Genomic DNA, 24900 nt, shown 5'->3' with positions numbered 1-24900 from the left:
TACCAAACACAGACACAGCAGGGTTATCTGAGGGAAAGAGAAAGATCTGAGAAAAAGGCTACAAAGTGCTCTCAAGGTACTGCAAAGTAAATTGCAAACTACAAAATAAACAAATAATTGCAAGGTTACTTTTTAAACATACCAAATGTGGAGGCTCATTTATCCCAAGTGGTTCCTGAAAAAAATTAAAACGTATTAAAAATTGTGATCACACATCTAAGCTGTCTTTTAATAAGTTTTGAAGATAGAAAAAAAATATCTGACCAACTGACTAGATTTCTTGAAGTGGCCTATGATTTTCAGCTAACCTACTGAATTTTCTTACAATACTTTTACTATTTATTATCCATTTATTTTGAAAGAAAAATGTGCCCAATGCTTGCTCACTAGAATGCTAGATTCTGCACCTGCCACTCCCTCGCCCACTGCCGCCACCTGGGTACCCTTCCTGAGTTCTGCAGTGACTGTCTTACCCACTCTAGCTGCACTTTCACATCTTTGTGACTTCGCACAAAAGATTATTTCCTCATTGTGGGATGTCCTGGCAAAGTTGCCCTTATACCTTCCTTAGGTTATCACTCAATGGGCCTCTTCTGTGGCATGGTGCCTACCCCCAGGCCAGAGTGCTCCCTCCCCTACCTCCCACCCCTGCAACTCCTACATGTTTCATTTTCTCACGAATCATACTACTGTTAATTGCTCCTATGTCTTATCTCCTCTAAGAGACTGAGGCCCATCAGGGTAGCTTTACTCATCAGTGATCCGTGCAGTGTCTGACATATCAGAGGCACTAAATAGATGCTGCTGGATGAATAAATCAGTGAAATCACAGGCCTTCTCATCTCACAGGCTAGCTCTCTATGGAGTCTATAGAAATTCATATGTGACTACATTTTCTACATATACACACATACTTAACCCCAAAACTCCACTTTTAAGAGAGCCTGCTTTCCTCCACATACTCAATCGTATGTCATTATATCCTGCAGGTACTGGTTATGTTCATACTTCACTCACCAGCTGGATAGGTCGTATTGACATGATTATATTGTTTGAACCTCCCCAATCAAAAAAGCACTTGTATTTCCCTTTCTCTAAAATGTACTGTTCTCCACAGAAGAACTTCTGCTGGTAGGCAACCCATCTATAAGAGAGAAAAACAAAAAAAGAACTGCAGTGATACAGACCAGAGCAATCAAAGCTTTTACTCCAAAGAATCTCTCAAGGTTGTCAGAGTGGGAAACAACTTACACTCCACTTTTAACGTGAATGGATCCTGTTTCACTGCCAAAACCAATTTCTTCTAAGTCAGAAATTTCCTGATTTGTAACATCAATAAACTTCCCACTTTCTAGGTCAGATTCAAACAGCGTGACAGAAGATTCTATAAAATTCTAAAAAGAGGAAGAGGAAAGTTTAGGAAAAATATATGCATTTTGCTTTATAGATTGCTATTACATCTAAGCACAATTTTCACATACTTGTGGGATAATTTTCACACAAATAACTACAGGATGAATTTTACGTGACACAGAAAACAATTTTAATGTCAGCACTCCTAATTAAATAAAAAAAATAAGCCTGAATTTTACTTTAACTCATACATATGGAAACTATTCAGCAGTTAGTATATTGTGGGGACTTATATGCTATCATTTATAACACTAATTGTAAAGGAAAGTAAAAAGTCTCATTTGTGCAAAAGAAAGCAAGCTACATGAGAAAAAATGTAGACAATGCACTATAGGTAGGGTGGGAAAGGAATTTATGAGGGTAATTGTAATGTAACAGATAAAATTTGTTTGACAAAAAATCACTTATTAAAAAAATCAAAGTAAGAGGAAATTTTTAAAATTTATAGTTAACAGTATTTTAAAAACTCTTTAAGACCCAACTTGATAAATCAGCAAGGCAGAGACAATTCACAAACAACAACATTAACAACAAATAAGCAAACGTCTAATTTCACTAGTAAAAAGACATTAAAATTTAAACTAATAACTATGGTTTTCACGTTTTAGATTAATAAGAATATTAATATCCAATTTTGTCAAGGAACACTGCTGATGGAAATATAAATTGGGCAGCTATTTTAGAAAATAATTAACAAATACATTTACAAGACTAACATTATTTACAGTCTTGAAATTCCCTTTAAGGGGGCTTCCCTGGTGGTGCAAGGGGTTAAGTCTCAGGACTACGAATCAATCCCCAGCCAGGGAGGTGGCCCACGTGGTGCAGCAGACCTTTCCTGTCTCGCCTGCTGCTCCCCTCGACAGTGTATTTCAGTAAATCCACCTGCTCTGCTCCCCACTGTCTCTGGTGAATCCTCTCACCCTCCTGCACCTCTGGCCTGTACCCCATTTCTTGTATGCATAAATAAACCTTTAGGAAAAAAATCCCTTTAAGTTAAAAAGTTTTCTAAAACTAGATAATGATGAATTTATATTCAAAGATGCATTATTTATAACAATGGAAAGCTTTAACTAATGTAATTATTCAAAAGATGTTTAAGATAAACCTTTATGCACCTACCATGTGAAGGAATAAACATAATTAAGAATTTTTAATAACTAACCGTTGAGAATTAATTCTATTCTTACTACTGGCCAAGAGCTTTACACACTTTACTTCCAAAGAGCCACTGGATGAGACTACATTAATAATCATTCCCATTTTACATCTAAGGAAATAGAGTACTTTGCCAGTGGTAACACAACCACTGAAGGCAGAGAATGACTATGAGTTCACATTTATTTACCCTAAGCTCTTTAATCACTCAGATATAAATGTAAGGATGAAAGAAGGACAACTGATTTGTAATTTTTCATGAAAGAAAAAAAAAAAGAATAATCCTGGGGTCGAGGGACGTTGAGCAATTTTGCCCTACATATTTTCCAAATTTTCATAATGTGGATTTTAATTGGAAGATATAGAACACATTAAAAATGAAAAAAAAAACAACTCTTCTTTCCTTTCTACACTACATTGTTTTTAAAACAATTCTTAGACTATGGAAAATACTATCAACTTCTGTAAGTCTCAACATTAATTTTCTTCACTTTTAAATATATTATGATTATAATCTAAGAACTGAAGACCTCTAGGGCAAACATTCATCTCATGAACAAGCAAAACTGTCCAAAAGAAACAAAGGATAGAAAGAAAATAGATTTTTAAAACATTCTCTTGCACTTACTACTTACAACTTTTAAGGAATTTTACATTATTGACACTATATCAAATTTTATTTGAACTTCAGGATAAAAGATAAAGATTTTTTACCTAAAATTTTATTATGAAATAATCTGAATTTTGTTTCAATTACTCCTTTGGAACCTGAGAATACAACCACTTTCATCACTTACACACAGTTCTTAAAATATGGGGGCTGGGTAGATTGATTCTTCATCATTCTCACCATACTGATCCCTTAACATAACACTGTTTTAAAAAAACATACACTTATTATCTTTTGAGCTCCCTTTTTAACTCTAATTTTACACACATACATGTGTATAGGTGCATGCATAATAGATGTATATATGCACACACAGAAGTCCTCAGTTAACATTGCTAAAAGGTTCTTGGAGACGAGGACTTGAAGAGAAATGAGGTATAACAACAAAAGCAGGTCCTCAAATAATGACCATCATTCAACATTGGCAAAGATTCTTCTCATCAACATCAAAAAACAATACTGGATGAGATCACTTCTATTTGAGGACCTATCGTACAGATGTGTTTATGTATACAGACGTGCATATATGTATATACAAACATGCATGTGCACACCCACATGCAGCTAGTTAGCTATAGAGACATAGAGACATAAATATATACCTGCCCTTTTTTCAGCTGAGCTCTAATAACCATAAATGATTTGCCTTAACGTCCTCAGGATGAGCCACCTGACTGAAAAATGATGTTTACAGGCTGGATGACACATCAACAAACCTGGTTATGTTAACAATATCAACTCCCAACACCCACGAACCTGGGCACACCTCTGTTTCTTTCAACATCTAAGTGTGTAACCAGGTCAAGGCAGCTGTGAGGACATATGATGTTATGGTGAGGGCTGCAGGGGGCCTGGTCAGAAACTGGCGTGTAAAGCCCCAACTAAGGCAGAACTCAGCACGGCAGGAAGGGCCTCAGCAGCTTTCCTTACACAGACCTCACCCTCCCAATCTGGCTACTCTATTTCTTCTGGCCCCACAACTACCTGTTCTCTACTTTTCTTCGGGTTGTAGAATTGGGGGAGCAGGGACAAGCTGAAATACACCATGGAGCACAATGTTATTTTAAGATTGGACAAAGACGGAAAGACAAATACAGATATGTGCATGTGTGCTGTGTTTGTACCCTCTCGTTAAGAAGTCACTTATGTTATGATGTGTTGTGTTTTGTTTGAGCAATGATTTATACAAATCCCAGTGTGTGGGCTGTGGGGGAGTGGTAGCAGCAACGAGGGTGAGCTGGGATGCAGGCTAGAGGCACAGGCCACCTGGCAACAATGCAGCCTGGAGCTGAGGAGAGGAGGGATCCTTTGTCACAGGGCCCACTGCCAAGTACAAGTGCTGGCAACATACCATTCACAAATAAATTTACTCACATGGCTTGAGTTTATGTCTTTCCTTCTCTGTCTACTATTCCAGAGACTTGGCCAAGGGCCATGGGAGTCTCCCAAATAGCACTGCTCTCTTCTTCCCATCTTCTTTTGTTTATTCATGTTTTTCTGCTTTATAGCTGCTTTTGCCTTCTGTCATTTTCTAAGTACCCTTTTGAGTCACTCTCCTGGTTTTGACCTTCTCTGCAATATTTATGCAAACCTACCAAATATACAATATTTGATCCAGTTGACAGGCTGCCATCTATTGCTATGTTGTCCGTGCTGGGCAGAGTGCTATCTCTGAGCCAATTCCAACCACCTGGAAAAAATCTCCAGAGACTACAAATACAAAGCATAGTATAAAATATGAAAAAGTGGGGGGTGGGTACCTCAAAACCTTTTAACTGCCTTTTCAGGAGGTGATCACAACAGGGATTAAGTATCATGTCTAGGGTAAGCTCCATGAAGTTAATAGGTTGTTAGTATTGTATTTTAAAAATACCTCAATCCATTGAAAATTCCGGATAGCTTAATATAGTCTCAGATACAGGACTCTCCATTGTTAGAGCAAAATCTATGGGCAGTCACTTTGGGATGAAAGACAAGTCTCAGTAATTACATTATTTTAAAATTCCATTCAACCCCTTAGCTGATCAGATTCTGGAGTTTTTGTTCTACAACGGTCAGTGAGCAACGTTAATATGAGGCATCAATGGAGACCTGGTGTATTAATCAATTCTGGCCTCGTAGGTATGCCATCTGGTTTCAGAGGTCTAGCAAAAGCAAATCTAAAAGTTAAGTTAGCATAAAACTGAGAAAAGCTAGCTAGCATACCAAGGAAATTTTAGTGAAGGGATAAAAATTCCTTCTTTAATCCCTGGAGTCTAAACAGCCCTTGTAGTCTACTTTGTAAAAAATAATCAACTCCAAATCAGTATGTCTGTCTGAATCATTTGGATTTAAGAGCACATTTCTGGTTGTTCTTTCCGAAGTCCTCCATAACACATATCACAGGATCCCGAAGGAACATACTTAGGATTTGTTCTTAGTAGTTCCAGAACGTTCTGTGTACTGGAGCCTGGGCATTACAAAATTGCATTAGGCAATTTTTCTCTCTGTCCTCTTGTTTATTTTATATTTCTTTAACTTAGATTTTAAATTTCACTCTTTCCAGGTTAGAGATATCTGAGAGTCTATATGGGGAAGAGATTTCTCACATCCTGTCTGCTTGTTAACTCAGGTAGCTTGTGACAGAGCTTTAAATTCCATACCTAGCAATACTCTATTATATGTTTAAGATTTCTACAGAGGGATGACTTTGCTATTGTTTCTTATCACAAAATAAAAGTAGCAGTAACAACAACAATAAAGGGAGAAAGTTAGGAAACATTGGGAGGTGATGGAGGTGTCTGTGGCCTTGATGGAGGTATTGGTTTTGGGGCTGTATAACTATCCCAAACTCATTGAGCTTAGACATTAAATATGTACTGCTTTTACACATCAATCATGCCTCACAAAGTGTTTTTTTTTTTTTTTAAAGAACTCCTTCCCAACTATATGCTATGTCTAAAGAACAGAAAATATTTCTAGTATAACATGATGACCAAGTTTTGTTGTTTTTTTTTTTTTAAATTTATTTATACAAGCACTGGCTACAGTCAGAAGCACGGGAGGGTGAGAGAATTCACTAGAGCCAGAGGGGAGAGCAGAGCAGGCAGACTGATGATATACATTGCTGAGGGGAGCAGCGGGCGGGAGGAGAGGTCTGCACTCCATGTGGGACCCTCACCCGGTGGCCGGGGATCGAACCTGTGCTGCAGAGGCTGAGGGCAGCTTCACAGCCCAGTGGTCAGCCACTGTGCCACTGGGGAGGCCCCCGATAACCAAGTTTTTAAAGTCTTCTCATAATGTACAAATTTCTCAAATTCTGAGATATCTAAATATGTACATATTTTTAAAATATATTTTACCTGAAAATATTTTGGGGAACATGAACTTATAACTAGTCTGAAAAGATGGAAATATCTATTGTATATGTGTGCTGGTCTGTAATGTAACTACATATTTATGATTACAAATGAAATGCTAAATAAGCTTTTGGTTGAATGAGATCCTGTTTTCCACTGTGACAGTTCTCTTATAGTCTAACATTCTGGAACAATTGAAAAATGGACAATATGACAAGGGCTCTAGACTTAGACTGCCTTGCTCCTCAAAGCACAGATCTACACTCCGAAACTTAGATTTTCAGCCTCTGTACCTGAGACCCTTGTCAGTAAGAAGTTGGAAACGAGTTCTACTTCCTTTTTATGACTATTAGGAACAAGCATATTTGTAAAATCATTAGTAAATCCTTGACAAATGTTAGGATTATATAATAAAGATCACAACTTTGTTAACAACTAATCCTTTTACTTTTCAATAAACCTAACTTAAAGACAACAGAAAATTTTCTCGAAAAGCATTTTTACTTAAGTAGAAACTGTTATTTTTGCAAATGCATGAAACCTACACACAGCTATAATTGACATGCCAAAATACACCAATTTTGCCAGCATATATTATGGTGTACAGTCTGTATCAAATAACTCCTAATCATTTAGCTGTATCATTACAGTATTTATACCTTTTCATATTTCCTACCATTGAGAGATTTCAACATATAACTTGGGTTTTGGTTTATTTTCGTCACACAGTCTTCTTTGGAAGATACTGCCACATACATTATTAAACATGTCTATGATAAACAATGCTTCTGCTCAATTCAGCTTCTTTAAATAAGGAGGGAAATATTTAATATTAGGTGGAGATGTTGTGAATTGTGACCTTAATTTTCTCACTGCATTCAGCCACAATGGAAAAAATATGAAGATGATCTCGTTTTGTCATGCTTGCCTTTTAGTGGTCAAGTCAGGAGCGGCCAGGGAGACGGGACCTTGGCCCTGCTATATTAGAATCATGCACTAAAATACTTCAAAAGCTATCTACTGTGTGAGCAAAGTCAGTGCTCAATCTTCAGTGGACTGTCCTGTATTTCTTTCACATAGAATTGATTTCCCACTCGCTTTCTTATTGATGAGGCTTATTCATGGAAAAAAAAAAAACGCTCCCTTGTTCTCTGAGCTGCTTCTTCCTTTCCAGATCCTCCTACCTGATAGGTGAGGAGGTTGCAACATGCCACTGCTGGCCCCAACAAACAGAAACCTAAAGGGTCAGACAGAGCACACACCCCTGGGTCATCCAAGGTCTACATGACCCAAAAACAGCTGTATTTCATTATCAATCCCTCAAAGAAGGGCTTTAGAGGCCATGCCAGATAGTTTTAGAGTTTATAAGGGTAAAAACTACCTTGTAAAGAGATTGCCAATGTACTGCTGAATCATGTGAAAACTTGGCTCTCTAAACATATTTAAAAGTCTTCGGAGCTTGTTAGAAAAACAAGCAACATTTGATAAACCTTGATCTCCTATAGAACTTGTTCAATCTATGTGCTCCCCTCTGTGCCTTCCTCAGCATCTACCTGAAGTCCTCCAACATTCTGGGCCTCTTGACTCCAGACTTACTTCCTTTATCCCATGCCAAATTTCTTGATACCAGTCACCAAAAAAGAGCTTTCTGAACTTCTGATCTAATCAGGTGCATCTCTAAAATCCATCAATGGCTTAAGGTCAAGTCAAGAAAAAAAAAAAATTCAGAACTTCTCAATATGGCAAATAAGGCCCTTCATTATCTGGTTTTCGACTCATCTTTCCAAATTTCTCCCAATATGCTAACTTACCTGCATTTCCCAAACAGACCATTTTCACTTACACGAGTTTCTCAACCTGAGCACATTTGGGCCTCACGATTTGTTGATAGGGGCATAGTGGGGGTTATCCTGTGTATCGTAGGTGTTAGCAGTATCACTCTCTGCACTTTATCTCAGTAGCACCCCAAACCCCCAATTTATGACAAATCAAAGGTTCCAGACACTTTGGAATGTATCTGAAGGGATGAAGTCACCATCAGCTGAGAATTGCTGGCTTTTATCCTTGCCTTTATATATGTATAACACCAATCTCTTTCCTTCACCTTATCCTGGAATTTTTCCCTTTGGCCAACTTTTGAACATGAAATTTCAGCATAGGTGTCATCTTTACTTTTTTTTTTGTTAATATTGATTTATTTATACAAGCGCTGGGTACAGTCAGAAGCGCGGGAGGGTGAGAGAATTCACCAGAGCCAGAGCGGAAAACAGCATAGGCAGACTGATGATACACTGCTGAGGGGAGCAGCGGGCATGGCAGGAGAGGTCTGAGCACCATGTGGGACCCTCTCCGGTGGCCGGGGACAGAAACGGCATTGCAGAGGCTGCGGGCAGCTTCGCAGCCCAGCGCTCAACCGCTGAGCCACCAGGGGAGGCCCTCATCTTTACTTTTTAGCTCCAAGTGCAAGTAACTAACCTTTTTTCTGGGTACCCTAAGTACTTTCTGCTTAATAGAATCCTAACCAAATCAAACAATAACCTAAGTACTACCTTCCCCACTAACGCAAAGATGGGCCCTTGCTATGGTATCTCTGGTACCTGGAATGATATATGATCATGAAATCAATCGATTAAAAGTATATGTCACTATTCCATAGCAATCACAGCAGTTTAAGAAAAACAGGTAGTCACATAAGCAGTTCAGTTTAGTGCTCTGAGGTATTAAGAAACATTTTTATAACATTTTATGTTGTATCAGAGGACATATTCCGTTTTCATGGAAAGATAATACAGATAGAAAATTAAAAAGGAAGCTAACTCACAGCTTGTAAGTACCGGAAAGACAAGATGGGACCACTTAATGCCCCGCAGGCACTACTGTCTTCAAAATCTCCTTCTTCAAGCAAGAACTGCTGGCCTTTAAAATGTTCTTTCTCATAGGCAACCCACCTAGAAATATAGAGGACATCAATTGAGCCATCAATAAAACTTCAGTCAAGAAAGAAAGTCATAATAAAGCACCTAGTTGCACATTACAACGTTTTAAAAAGCAACACATTTGTTTTGCTACCATTTCCAAAGACAGACAAATGGTGTATGCTTCACAGATCAATCACTTTTATAGTGTGGTGGCTTTTTCCAACAAAAGGTTAACTGTTGTAGAATTGCAACAGAGCAACGCTTGTTAAATGTTTGTGCTATGACCTGATACCACATCTCAATATGGTCTGAGAACAGCTTGCCAAGTAAAAAACAGTGGAATTCACAAGTAGTCAATAAAAAAAGTTGCAAATCTACAATGAATCCCACAGATTATTCTTACTTTACTAAATCCTGGGGAAGCACACAATGATTACTATAGTAAACATTGGTTCAGGGTTTAGATCAAAGGAATCTCTCATCGGGCTTCAGATATAAACCACGATACAGGTGGGTTTTAGCAAAGAGCAACTGGGAAATCTGACTGAGCTGCTATTAGACCGGGTGACCTACATGTAACAGAGTCTCATGGGAGATGGATGGGAGATGTAGCTCCCACCACTGCATCAGTGATGATAATGGAAACGAGAAGCCCTGGGGTGGAGCACTTTCCAGGGACACAGGTCTCTTCACTTCTAATCTAAAACTGTCAGCACAAGACATAGATAAAACATCATTAGTTAGGAATTTCCTCCATGAAACCTAACTTTATAAAGCAATTCACAGTTTCTGATGCAGTATGGGTGGGTGAAGATGGCTCCAAGTTCGTGCCGACCTACTCTGGTCCGCATCAGTGCATGGGTGGACATGGCTCTCTCCTTCCGGGCTGAGCTCAAGGGACCATTTCGAAGGTGACCATTTCAAGCTCCAGAAGTGGGGACTTCTGAATTGGGAAGCTCGACAAAAACTAGCCTGGGAGCACTGACTACTATTTCCCCATTCCCCCTCCTTACTATAGTTGTGAGGAAAGAAAAAAATATTCCAAAGAATTGTTTTGATAGGGTACAAAGTAACAACTGTTGCTCAGTAATCATGAAATTCCTTCTCGTTTTCTGTGTAGGTAAGCATATCGCAAGGGGAGGAGGACCTATGTGGTTGAGATATATATATATTTTATACATCTTAGTACATATGTAATAGGAAAAGAAACCTTTCATTCTTTAACTAGTATATAAAGATAGAACTTAAAAGCTTTGTCACAAAATTTAAGTTTTCTCTAATGTCAATGTGGCTACTCAAAACATATACCTCAATGGGGAAAAAGGAAAAAAGGTACGGAAGATCCTAATACTAAAGGAAAGATTAGCAAATTACAACCTGTCAGTTCAAAAATGTTCTGCCCAGTTTTTCTGTCAGATTAAATTTTGATTGAAATTCAACTTATATACACATATGGGATTTTTTATTTTTTATTATTTATTTATTTATAGAGGCATGTTTTTATTTATTTGTTTGTTTGTTTTGTTTATACATGCACTGGGTATAGTCAGAAGCGCGGGAGGGTGAGAGAATTCACCAGAGCCAGAGCGGGGAACAGATCAGGCAGAAGGACCGAAGTACACTGCTGAGGGGAGCAGCGGGTGGCAGGAGAGGTCTGCGCACCATGTGGGACCCTCCTCTGGAGGCCGGGGAGCAGCTGGGGATTGAACCGGTGCCGCTGAGGCTGCGGGCAGCTTCGCAACCCAGCGCTCAACCGCTGCGCCACCGGGGAGGCCCATTCGTTTTTTTTTTAAAATACATGTTATCTGAGAAAAATTCCTTTCCTCAGATTCCTCAATTAGGGAATTACCTACTGATAAAGCAGAACTGGAAAATGGTAGAAATAGTGAAAATGAAGTTAGCTGTTCATCTTAAATGGGAACAGCACATTTTTCTCTTGCAGTTGTCATATAAAAAAATTGAAGTTTGTTCCATGACGAAAGGAAAAACACAGCAAGACACATAATAGTAAAGCTCCCAAGAATCCAGGACAAGGAAAAAATAATGAAGCTGACAAGAGGGAAGAAACAGATAACATTCAAAGGAAAACCAATCAGGCTGACATCAGACTTCTCTGAAGAAACACTACGGGCAAGGAGAGAGTGGAGGGACATAGTCAACAGACTCCAAGAAAACAGATGCCAACCAAGAATACTCTATCCCGCAAAGCTCTCTTTCTTCCATGAAGAAAGAATATGGACCTTCCCAGACAAAGAGAAACTCCGGAATTTCATTACGACTAAACCCCCACTCCAAAAAATACTACAAGGAATCCTAAAGCCAGAACCTCAGAGGGACGAATAACAACGAAAGAAGACCAAAAAAAAAAAAAAAAAGTTATTAAAAGAATAAATAAAATCAAAGGAAAGACAAACATAATGGCAAATACAGATGCTAACATATCAATATTAACTCTAAATGTAAATGGACTAAACTCTTCAATAAAAAGACACAGAGTTGCAGCCTGGATTAAGAAACAAAACCCAACCTTTTGCTGTCTCCAGGAAACACATTTAGCTACAAAAGATAAAAACAGGCTCAAAGTCAAAGGATGGAAAACAATCCTACAAGCAAATGGGCCAAAAAAGAAAGCAGGAACAGCTATACTTATATCAGATAAAACAGACTTCAAACTCAAAAAAATAAAAAGAGACCCCAATGGTCACTACATTATGATTAAGGGGACAATACTTCAAGAAGAAATAACACTCATTAACATATACTCACCAAACGAAAGAGCACCAAAATATATCAGACAACTGTTGTCCTCTCTGAAAACAGACATCAGAGGAAACACATATGTAGTGGGAGACTTCAACACACCACTATCAACAATGGATAGATCAACAAGACAAAAATAAGTAAAGAAACTAAAGCTCTAAATAAGGACCTAGAGCATTTGGGCTTAACAGACATCTATAGAACACTAAACCCAAAAAAAACGGAGTACACATTTTTCTCAAGCGCACACGGATCATTCTCCAGGATCGATCACATACTGGGGCACAAGACAAACATCAACAGATACACCAAGATTGAAATCATACCAACCATCTTTTCTGACCACGAAGGCATCAAACTAGAAATAAATAATAAAAAGAAGTCAAGGAACTATCCTACCTCATGGAGATTAAAAGCCACACTACTGGAAGACCACTGGACTAACGAGGAGATCAAAGAAGAAATTAAAAAATTCTTTGAATTGAATGACAAGGAGGACACCAATATCCTAAATGTATGGGATGCAGCAAAAGCAGTAATAAGAGGAAAATATATAGCAATAGAAGCTCACATCAAAAAACAAGAAAGAACTCAAAGAAACAACCTAATCTCAAAGCTCAAAGATCTAGAAAAAGAACAACAAAAAAACCCCAAAACCAGTAGAAGAAAAGAAATAATAAAAACCAAAGCAGAAATAAATGAAATTGAAACTAAAAAAACAATCCAAAAGATCAATGAAACAAAGAGCTGGTTCTTTGAAAAAATAAATAAAATAGACAAACCCCTAGCCAGGCTCACAAAGGAAAAAAGGGAGAAAGCACAAATACACAGGATCATCAATGAAAGAGGAGAAATCACAACAGACACAGCAGAAATCAAAAGAATAATCAGTAACTACTATAACAGTTATATGGAAACAAGTTCAACAATCTAGAGGAGATGGACAAATTCCTACAACTCTACAATCACCCAAAGCTAGATAAAGAAGAAATAGAACACCTAAACAGACCAACTACAAGCAGCGAAATTGAAATGGTAATCAAAAACCTCCCCAAAAACAAAAGCCCAGGACCTGATGGATTTACAAATGAATTCTACCAAACATTCAGAGACGAATTGGTGCCTATCCTTCACAAACTCTTCCAAAAAATTGAGAAGGAAGGGACAATACCAAACACGTTCTATGAAGCCAATATTACACTAATACCAAAACCGAATAAGGACAACACAAAAAAGGAAAACTATAGGCCAATCTCCCTAATGAACACTGATGCAAAAATCCTCAATAAAATTTTAGCTATCAGAATCGAACAATGTATCCATAAGATAATTCACCACGACCAAGTTGGATTCATTCCAGGGGCACAAGGATAGTTTAACATCCAAAAATCAATCAACGTTATCCAACACATCAACAAAAAGAAATATAAAAACCATATGATAATATCAATAGATGCTGAGAAAGCTTTCGACAAAGGGCAACACCCATTCATGATAAAAGCCCTTGAAATTCTTGGGATACAAGGAACATACCTCAACATCATAAAGGCCATCTATGACAAGCCAACAGCCAGTATCATTCTCAATGGTGAAAAGCTGAAAGCAATTCCATTAAGATCTGGAACAAGACAAGGATGTCCACTCTCACCATTGCTTTTCAATATAATACTGGAAGTCCTAGCCAGAGCAATAAGACAAGAGAAAGACATCCAAGGAATCCAAATAGGAAAAGAAGAAGTCAAACTATCACTATTTGCAGATGATATGATAATATACATAGAGAACCCCAAAATCTCCACAGAAAAACTAATTCAACTCATCAATCAATTCAGTAAAGTGGCAGGATACAAAATCAACACGCAAAAGTCAGTAGCCTTCCTATACACAAACAATAAATCTGAAGAAGAAGAAATCAAAAAAACCATCCCTTTTTTTATCGAAACAAAAAAAATCAAATATTTGGGAATAAATCTAACAAAAGAGGTAAAGGACCTATACAAAGAAAACTATAAAACACTGTTAAAAGAAATAGAAGAAGACACAAAGAAATGGAAAGACATCCGCTGCTCATGGATTGGAAGAATAAACATTATTAAAATGGCCATCCTACCAAAAGCAATATACAGATTCAATGCTATTCCAATCAAAATCTCAATGGCATTCTTCAAAGAAATAGAACAATTATTGATGAAATTCATATGGAATCACCAAAAACCCCGAATAGCCAAAGCTCTACTGAAAAAAAAAGAAGGAAATGGAGGCATCACACTCCCAACTTCAAACTATACTACAAAGCCATAATCATCAAAACTGCATGGTATTAGAACAAGAACAGACATACAGACCAATGGAATCAAATAGAAAATCCAGAAATAAACCCACAGATTTATGGTCAACTAATCTTTGACAAAGTTGCAAAGACTATGCATTGGAGCAAAGAAAGTTTGTTCAATAAATGGTGCTGGGAAAACTGGGTCGCTACATGCAAAAGAATGAAGCTTGACCACTACCTCACACCATACACAAAAATCAACTCAAAATGGATTAAAGAACTAGACATAAGACCTGAAACCATAAAATACATAGAAGGAAATATAGGCGAAACACTACGTAATTTGCACATCAAAGACATCTTTACAGACACATCACCCAAAGCAGTGATAGTGAAGGCAAAGATAAACAGCTGGGACTACATCAAATTAAAGAGCTTCTGCACAGCAAAAGAGACAATAACAAAAACAAAGAGAAACCCCACCAACTGGGAGAACATTTTTGCACCCAACACTAATGATAAAGGACTGATCACAAAAATCTGCAAAGAGCTGATGAGACTCAGCAACAACAAAGAAAATAATCCAGTCAAAAAATGGGCAAAAGAGCTAAAAAGAAACTTCTCTGAAGAGGAAATGCAAATGGCCAACAGACATATGAAATAATGTTCAACATCACTTGTAATCAGGGAAATGCAAATCAAAACTACCATGAGATACCATCTTACACCAGTGAGAATGGCACATATTAAAAAAACTAGCAACAACAAATGTTGGCGAGGGTGTGGAGAAAAAGGAACTCTTCTGCACTGTTGGTGGGAGTGCAAACTGGTCCAACCACTATGGAGAGCTGTGTGGAGATTTCTGGACCTACTAAACATAGAGCTTCCATATGATCCAGCAATTCCACTCCTAGGTATTTACCCAAAGGACACAGAAACATCAATTCCAAAGAGCACCTGCACCCCTATGTTTATAGCAGCACTGTTTACAATAACTAAGCTTTGGAAACAACCCAAATGCCCAAAAATAGGTGACTGGATCAAGAAGATGTGGTACATATATACCATGGAATATTACTCAGCATTCAAAAAAGATAAACACATGCAATTTGCAGCAACATGGATGGCGCTGGAAGGGATAATGCTCAGCGAAATAAGCCAAAAAGAAAAAGAAAAATACCAGATGGTCTCACTCATAGCAGGAATCTAGAAAACTTAAATAAGGGACCAGGAAAATGAATATAAGAAAGTGAAAATCAAAATCAACAAAAAACTATGAACCAGAGACACTTTTTGGGGGGTGGGGGGCGGGAGGGGAAGGATTGGGGTCAGAATGGGGCGTTTGCAATTGTATGGGGGAATATAAAAATAAAATTTATTATTTAAAAAAAAATTGAAGTTTGTTATGTTGTATTATAAGACATTTGCTTGAGAATTTTATAAAATAACTGCAAAGGAAATTAGAAAATAATAATGCAAATCACAATCTTCTTAATGGAAAAAAAATTCACATCCCAGGGCCTCCCTGGTGGCGCAGCGGTTGGGCTCTGGGTTGTGAAGCTGCCCGCGGCCTCTGCAGCGCCGGTTCGATCCCCGGCTGCTCCCCGGCCACCAGAGGAGGGTCCCACATGGCGCGCAGACCTCTCCTGCCGCCCGCTGCTCCCCTCAGCAGTGTACTTCGGTCCTTCTGCCTGCTCTGCTCCCCGCTCTGGCTCTGGTGAATTCTCTCACCCTCCCGCGCTTCTGACTGTACCCAGTGCTTGTATAAATAAATAAATAAATCTTTAAAAAAAAAAAAAAAAAAAGAGTAACTGGAGAGCAGTTACTTACTACTCTTAAAAAAAAAAAAAAAATTCACATCCCAGACGGAAGAAAAAACAAATATTTTTAGCAGGATTAGCAAAAAGCAGGTGTGTTCATAGATCAAAGAAGAATGCAACTAAATATAAAGGAATATAGATGTGCTTATCCAAAACATACTTGTACTTCAAACCTTCAATACATTTTTAAATTAAGGATAAGGAATTAAATATTATCAACATGTCAGATGAAGCATGGATATGCCAGTGATACCCATACTACCTAGCACACTACATCACTTATATTTCCATTTTGGCTGGTATGGCCATCACTTGATTTATTGCCAGAACTGTGAAGTCCATGTCTCTAAATGTAGATCGACTCTTAAGTGATCTTCGACAGGTCATTTAACTGTCATTAATGAAATATTTTAGTTGCTGGCTAGCACAAATAGGTTATGTGGTACTGTTGCAAATATCAAGAGATGCGAATGCTTAAATGAAAATGAATATTCCAAATAAACCAACAAAACAGAGAAACTATCAATGTTTCTGGAGGGATTTCGGCACCATGTTGATGAAGGCAAGTGATTTACAAGGAATCTTCTTCATGACTTTACCTGCCACAAATACAAAGAGAGGTGCACCCTAGTCTGGTCACAGATTTTCTGGGGTTCCTGCCCCAATAACTGCTGATTCAAACTGAAATAGTAGCAATTATGGTTATACTTAGGTTTCTATTCAGGAACTATTAGGGGGCTTCCTCAAAAGCAGTTCAGGCCAGAGAGTAACCACTGGCAAAAATCTTGTCTTTGGTGGGGCCTCCCCAGTGCCCTGTGGGTTAAGTCTCAGTGCTATCACTGGCATTGCCTGAGTTCTAGCCCCAGCCAGGGAGCTAACCCACATATGGCGCAGCAGACCTCACCTGTCTCGCCTGCTGCTCCCCTTAACAGTGTATTTTGGTAGATCTGCCTATTCTCCTCCCCAAACTTGTCTTTGGAAACATCCATCAGCTACTTCAATGAGTGAGGGTTCACTGACAGTGTGCTCAGCACAGAATGTCAACTAAGCTCAACTGAGGCTCAGAGGATAAACTGGGGTTCTCATTCATATTCATAATCTGTGAAGAAAAATAATTTTATCTTGCAATTCTCATCTTGCAATTGTTTAGAAGAGTGAAGTTTTAAAGTCCTTTACATTTGATCTACCTCAAAGTCTCTAATAACAAGAGTTCCCAGAAAGCCACTGGCATCTACTATTTTTTGTTGCCTATATTACAGAGGGATGCATATTTTCAGATTAAGGCATGTTGTTTTTGCTCTGCTTAGCACATTTTTTTGTGCTGATCTTCAGAAACAGACTTCTAAGTCAAATACTGAAAATATAACACTCACACTCCACCGATGACACGAATTGATCCAATTCCACGAAAGTCCAATTCATTTTTTAGAAAATTAGGGACAGAATCTATATGTTCACTAAACTCTCTTGCCTGTCCATGGAAGTGAGGTTTTTCATAAATAATAACCTAAAAAAATGAAAGAAAATCACTTAAACTTTATTTTAGAATAGATACATAGGGACTTACTTAAATGACACTAAGTAGGCATGAATAAGGAGCACTGTCCACATTTTTCATAAATATATATTTATAATGTAACACATTTACTCATTCACAAGGACTATGTGAGCTATCATGATAAATGTAAAATATCTTATACGTTTCATGTTAATATACTCAAGATTAAATTGTTCTGGTTACCCAAACCCTAGCAGCATCTCACAGGATAAGCTATTTTGTAAGTGGTCCTTGAATCAGTCTTAGTTTATCACTCTATTTAGAATTTAACAGAGGTCTAACTCATATTACTGAATTTCCCCTATGAGACAAAAAGACTTTTTTGTGGCTCCAGGGCATAATGATAAATTACCTGTTGATTTGAGAAAATACACATATGATCGTTACTATTCATTGAGGAAAAAATGGGTAAGTACATTCTTAAATATACAACTTCCATAAAATAATAAGTTATTGGAAAAAGATGCCATTTTTATTTCAAATTTGATTCAGATGGGGGTGGCTACGTAAGGGCAGCAGGAAACATTTCTAGCATTTCATTTACTTCAAACTTGGACTGGGTATTTCTTTTCTACCATTTTGAATCTCTTTACTTCTGAAGTACACCCTGCCTTTTGTTAAGTGGAAGTTGTAACAGTGAAAACAGTGCTAATTTATCCATACTCTATCACCTGGTTCTATTCATGGTTAATAGCATAACTTGGCACAACTAGATCTCTGACCTTGGCAAATTAAGACCTTGCACTTAAACACACTGAACCAGCAAGTTGGAGATTGCTTATTTCTGAAAGTGGTAACATTGTTCAGAGTGAAAACCATCACTTCCTGATGTTTGCTACATATTAAATTTTCAGAGTGCCCTGCTGAAGTCATGGAGTTTAATTTCTGTCTGAAACATGCTATACATGCCAAACACCCTGAGATTAAATAAGAAATTATTTGATAACACATAAAACTTGAACATTATGACTATGACAGCTATTCCAACCCATCAACTGCAAATGTCCAAGAAGACCTAGCCTGTGGCACTTAGGTTCTGATTCAGCAAACAGGAGCCTCTTAGAGAGTGTCACAGCTCAATCAGCATCTATTAGATCACTGGTTCAAAAGCTTGGCTGCATGCTAGAATCACCTGGGAGCTTTAAAAAAGTTTGGTCACATCCCACACCAAAATAGCATCTCTGCCAGTAAACTCAGATACAAATTGTTTTTTCCAACCAAGGTTAAAAAGTCAGATAGGTCTAATTCAAACACTTTGGCCCTTGATTCTATCCAACACAGTGGACTCTTTTGCCTTAAGCTGTTCTCTAATTCATTTGTATCTGGCACTCTCCAAGAAAATGATTTTTCTTTGTGAACCAGAATTGAGCCTCCCCTTCCCAGAACTCTCCAATGCTAACCACCTTTCAAGAGAGCAGAGGGAAAGGCAGCTGCAGTGGGAAGGGTGGAGGCTAACACATTAGACGGATACACTCGGTAAATTAAAAACAACAACAAAGCTCCATCTATGTGACTGAGATAATGGTAGTAAATTCCATAAATTAGGAAGCACAGAAATGGGAGGGTTGGCATAGTTGTCTTGCTTGTGTCCCTGGAGGTGCTACAACCTAGTTAAACATAGGCCTGTTTCCATCTTTGATTACTTTGTTGGTTTTCTTCTATTTATATGTGTAGTTTAAATTTCCATTTCTGTTTCTTTCCCAAAATATACTTAATCATATTGTCACTAACACTTCCTCCTCCCCACCCTGAGTTTTCTTGCTTCTGTTGTTGCCTTCAGATACTTCCATTTACAAACAAACATCTGACAGGAGCGACTTATACTCCTTTCCAGTCATGCTGGATGTTCTTCCAAAATATCACTCCTGAATGAACAAAAATCAAACCTACCACCTTTCTCCCTTGTTAGTAGGTGCTCACTCAGTTTGTCTGGTTGCCAATGTCACCTTTGCACACTGACCCCACTCCCCACTCACAGCCTGGGCACTCAGCAATTATTTCGTACAATCAATTTCTAGCACCCTAACATCCATTAGCAAGGAATTACCAGCATATTCATATTTTTTCCAGTTAAAAGAAGTACTTAAACATTAATACGCAAATCACTACTGTCACAAAATTCAGTTTGATGACTTACCTTTAAGTTCATAGGCATTTCCACTTTCAATCCACCCTTAAAATAAGAAATTTTAACATTAGACATGTGAACATTTGAAAGTAACTAAGTGACATATGTAGGTTCAATAAAAATCTTATTAGTAAGGATTTACAGACCAGCCAACTTTAAGTTGCAGTAAATAAGAAGAAATTATTTGAATTTAAAAAAAAATTAGTATTTTATTATATATACTATTTTACATCATTCTTCATTTTTGTACAGTGTATGCTTTCTCATCTCAGTTATAGTTCCCGTGAAATTCCCACCACCAGTTCACCTGTGTAAGTACAGAATTTTATAGGAGTCAAAAATCAAGTCAAAATGTCCTACATCACTGCAGTTGGGAAAGAGGTTAAGAAGACTGCTTCCAGATTATAACCACTCTAAAAAAGGAAACTGAGCTTTAGTTCTTAGGCACGTGTTATCCTTCTGTACAGTGTCCCAAAAGGAAGAGGGGGGTTGGGAGCAGATTCTATGGATTGTGGTAGGAGTATGGGAACCTTGGTGGTGGGTGTGGGGGCGGTAACATTCATCCGAAGGGAATGAGCCTATTCTTCTAAATGGTAGACAGTGTAAATCAATGTTATAGCGACTGAAAAAAATATCATTTGGCAGAGTGTATTTCTAAACCCCTTAGTACTATTAATACAATTCTCTATATTTGCATGTGCTTTCTGAATTAGAGACAGCAGTTGTTATATATCAATACATTTTTGCGTCTGTGGAGGTGCTATAACCTAGTTAAATATAGGCCTGTTTGCATCTTTGATTACTGTGCTGGTACTTTGATTACTCTCTTGGTACTTTGATTACTGTGTTGGTACTTGTGAAGCATAAAAGTAATCCCCTCTTCACAAAAATCTTAATCCTTTAATTCCCTTCCTTCTAATATTATTCCACATTGTGTATTTCTTAAAATTTCTTATTTTTCTTTGTTTTTAAAATTTTTTAAAGTCACAGAACAACCAAAAATTATTTCTCACATACCTAACATTTAGTTGAATAGTTTGATTCCTAAATTGTTGGCAAAAAAAATTACAGAAAATTATTATGTATAAGAAAGCATCCATTGACAGAACTACCCATTTATTATTAATGTGTAATTTATCATTCATTATTTAATGTTTAATTTATCATTCATTACTGCAATGGAAGAGTATAGCATACTACAAGTAATTTTCTAGCAAGTATCAAAACTAATTCAGAACTTTATTATATATTCAAAATTTTTTATCAGGATAACACTTATAAGGAAACTGCATGTATTACACAAAGTGAATTCAGACATTTGTCTTCTTAGAAAACATTAAACTGGTTTCACAGATATTCTCTGCAACATAAAGAAATAACGTATCAACAATGTGCTGATTAACAGCATACATCTTCACTTTGCAAGACTGAGATCCATTAGCAGTCACCAGTGATTTAATTTTGGATTCATGGGTACTTAGGAAATGTTTCTTCTTAAATTTACTTACTATTTGAAGAGGATGCAATGATTTCATTTCTGCTGCAGAAATCTCAAAAAGTCCATGGTCTTCCTCCAAAATTGTAGCTTGCCCCTTAAAATTAGTATCTGGGTAGGCAAGCCAACTAGATAAGAAATGAAGGGTTAAGAATAAGTATATTTCACTCCGGTTCTGTAGAAAAGTAAAATGTACTGCATAAAAAAATCCTTCACAGAATTACATTACCAAATTAGTAAAACACATTCAAAGTGACTTTGTCAGACAGTATCAATAAGAGTTAAGTCAGTAAGTAATCATGTTTAAACAATGTTTATCCTATAATCCTGTAAATCCTTCATAAATAATGAAGTACTTACATTCAAACATTATCTATCCTATTCATTAGGTTTTCCAAGCATGAAGCAATACTTTCCTTAGACTTTGCCAGTATTTAAAAGATGTATGACACCTTCAATTCAAATAGTATGACTGAAAAATCAAAGCCATCCCATATCACTCCATCCTTTTTTAAACTGAGATGATCAGAGATAGGGGTTCCACCAGGCGTTTTGCATCTTTTTTTTTTTTAAAGATTTATTTTTATTTATTTATACAAGCACTGGGTACAGTCAGAAGCGCGGGAGGGTGAGAGAATTCACCAGAGCCAGAGCGGGAGCAGAGCAGGCAGAAGGACCGAAGTACACTGCTGAGGGGAGCAGCGGGCGGCAGGAGAGGTCTGCGCGCCATGTGGGACCCTCCTCCGGTGGCCGGGGAGTAGCCAGGGATTGAACCGGCGCTGCAGAGGCTGCGGGCAGCTTCGCAACCCAGCGCCCAACCGCTGTGCCACCGGGGAGGCCCGCATTTCGCATCTTAACCCACATTTTTAGAATCCATGTCAATTCTATTAGCTACCTCAGGAACAGTATTTAAAATAAGATTCTGTAAAAACCCTCCTTGTTTTCAGGCAAGCTTGATAATTACAGACATTTCTCACTGATAGGATCAAGTATCAAGGAGTTCTAGTACATGACTTGGAGTGATAAAGAAAGATGTCCTACATTGACCCCAAAATTCTATACCAGCCATTGTCAGAGCAGATGAAAACAGTGGAAGAGATGAAGCAGTGAAAGGATCCATGATGAACCAGGCAGTAAAGAACGTGTGACTTGAGCCCATCTGAGACTGAATCAAGACTGAGTTCAGTCCCACAGTCCCAGAGGATAACTGTCTGTGGAATCAGAAAGGCCTTGTATCAAATCCATGCTTAGCAGCTGGTAGTCAGGGACAAATCACATAATTTCCTTACTTATGAGAGTAGTTCTACCTGCTGTGCAGGAATAGAGGAGTAATAAACAAAAAGGCACTATATTCCAGGCACCGTGGAGGTACTCAATAACTAGTAGATTGAAACAATCTACAAACATTTCAGGTTCAGAATTTTAGACCATGGACATGTTTTTATTTCTCGGTACCTAAATTTGGTGATGAAAAGACGATGGATGTATCTATCAAGAACTATGTCTGATAATTCTGTATCTTCCCCTTAACTGGAGCCTTAATTAGAACCGAAGAAAAAATCTGTTTTAATCCCTGTTAACAGTTTCTCTCGGGTATACAAGAGTGTAAGTGAAGTTTATAAAACTTCAGAAATATGCATGTTACCTACTGAAATATGACAAAAAACTAACTTAGTGGCCATCAAGTTAGTAAACTCTTTATAGTAAAGAGAAACTGATACATACACTCCAGAATTCACAGTGAAGGACACAGATTTGGGGATATTCAGCTCTTCCACATTGGGAACTGCTCGCTGGATGTAGATAGGACAACAAGCTGAATCAGATTGTGCACAAAGTACTATCTCTGGAATGCTGCAATCCTGAAAAAAAAAAAAAAAAGGATCCTGAAATCATCTACAGACATACACAGTCTAGTAGTCACAGCACCCAGTATGTGCAGTTACAATTATTCTCCTTGTTCAGTCAAATTTCTTCACAGAAACAACTTAAATGGAATACTGTTCCTCTCTACCAGCTCTTTAAAGTTTTCTGAAAGTTATACTGATGACAAATATTACTGACATCTTTTGTTAATAAACATTAACATTTAATCACAATCAAACTTAGCACAAAGTAAATTTTTCTGTCTTCTAGAAATATTAAATATTGAATATCAATATTAAAATATTAATTAAAAAAGGACTACCCCAATTCTTTGTGCTTGCTATTTAAATTCTTGTTCTACGAAGGAATGTTCAAAGTTACCAACTACGAGTGCCAAAAATCTGCAAGCCTTCCTTCTCAGAAGTATAACAAAGCCATAGGGAGGGAATTAAACAAAAGTTGATCTCACAGGGGACATAAAAAATAAATAACAGAGGCACTAGCCACCCCTCATTATGTTAAATAGTTCACATTGACAAAAGAAGTAGGAATTAGAGGTGAGGGTAAAGGAAATCTGTTTTCCTACTTGTAGAATTCTATTATTCTTCAGTACAAATTAGATTAAACAAAGTCATTATGGAATTTGACTCCATACTCAATCACACATCCATTGTCACCATGCCCAGTCACACTTCCTTTAAAATCTCACCTGTGAATATCTCCGATCCGATCCCTACTGTCAAGGCCCTTTATCAAGGCTAAGACTTACTATGGGTCGATATCACCAGTCAGGTACTAGCTGCTCTTTACACAACTGGGCTTGTTACAACAGAGTTTTCTTTGTGATGCAACTTAGCTTAAGATCCAAGTACATCAAATTTATACTCGTGTTTGCATTTCAATAATTTGGCACCAACCTACTGATTGACACAGCTATAGCTCCCCCACATCTCTTTATTCATACTGGGCTCTGTACTATCTCCAAGTCCTCTTATGGGCTCTGTAAACTTTGTAAATGATTCCCTCATTGCAACTAAAGGTAGGTAATTCTCTGTATTCTAATGAATATACTTGAATAGTTAAGTTCTAACTCAAAAAAATAGCTAAGAGAATCAATGCGACAGAAAGAAATTATTTTTCCCTTCTCCAAAAATGACAGACATGCTTGTCTGCACACACAACCTATCTAGTAATCGTGTGTTTATCACACAAGTCAAGTTTCAGTAGCATAAGTTTCATCTAGCATACTGAAAAATTTAACACTCTAATGAAATAGGTGAATGCAGTGAACAGTCAAAGATGATATCCATTAGGCTGAACAATATGCTTTCCATTATTATAATCAAAACTTGCATTTTCAAAACTCCAAATTTCTGACTTTTAACCTTTCCCCAAATCCAGTTCTCTTATTAATCATTACTAATTAGTCTATTAAAAGTAAAAGCAAGCACATTGATACATCTTATTTTCAGAAAATTTTAAAATGTAATAGAGTGAAAAAGCA

General features: G+C 37.5%; 1 protein-coding gene across 1 annotated transcript in view; it reads right to left on the bottom strand.

Annotated features, from left to right (window-relative positions):
- The window catches only part of CRYBG3 (crystallin beta-gamma domain containing 3), a gene marked incomplete at its 3' end in the record, with an annotated part of 99686 nt that overhangs the window by 27733 nt on the left and 47053 nt on the right, over window positions 1-24900 (bottom strand). The window contains exons 8-15 of the mRNA XM_084231631.1: window positions 23256-23392; window positions 21544-21658; window positions 20045-20080; window positions 17723-17856; window positions 9401-9527; window positions 1252-1394; window positions 1018-1144; window positions 143-175 (exon numbers count right to left, since the gene is read on the bottom strand). Of these exons, the coding sequence (XP_084087757.1) occupies window positions 143-175; window positions 1018-1144; window positions 1252-1394; window positions 9401-9527; window positions 17723-17856; window positions 20045-20080; window positions 21544-21658; window positions 23256-23392 (852 nt within the window). The remainder of the gene's footprint in view (window positions 1-142; window positions 176-1017; window positions 1145-1251; window positions 1395-9400; window positions 9528-17722; window positions 17857-20044; window positions 20081-21543; window positions 21659-23255; window positions 23393-24900) is intronic.

This window comes from Talpa europaea, assembly GCF_964194135.1.
Source record: "Talpa europaea genome assembly, chromosome: 4".
NCBI classification, from domain to species: domain Eukaryota; kingdom Metazoa; phylum Chordata; class Mammalia; order Eulipotyphla; family Talpidae; genus Talpa; species Talpa europaea.
Note: the sequence above shows the minus strand (reverse complement) of the source record. Positions and strands in the feature narration are given on the sequence as shown.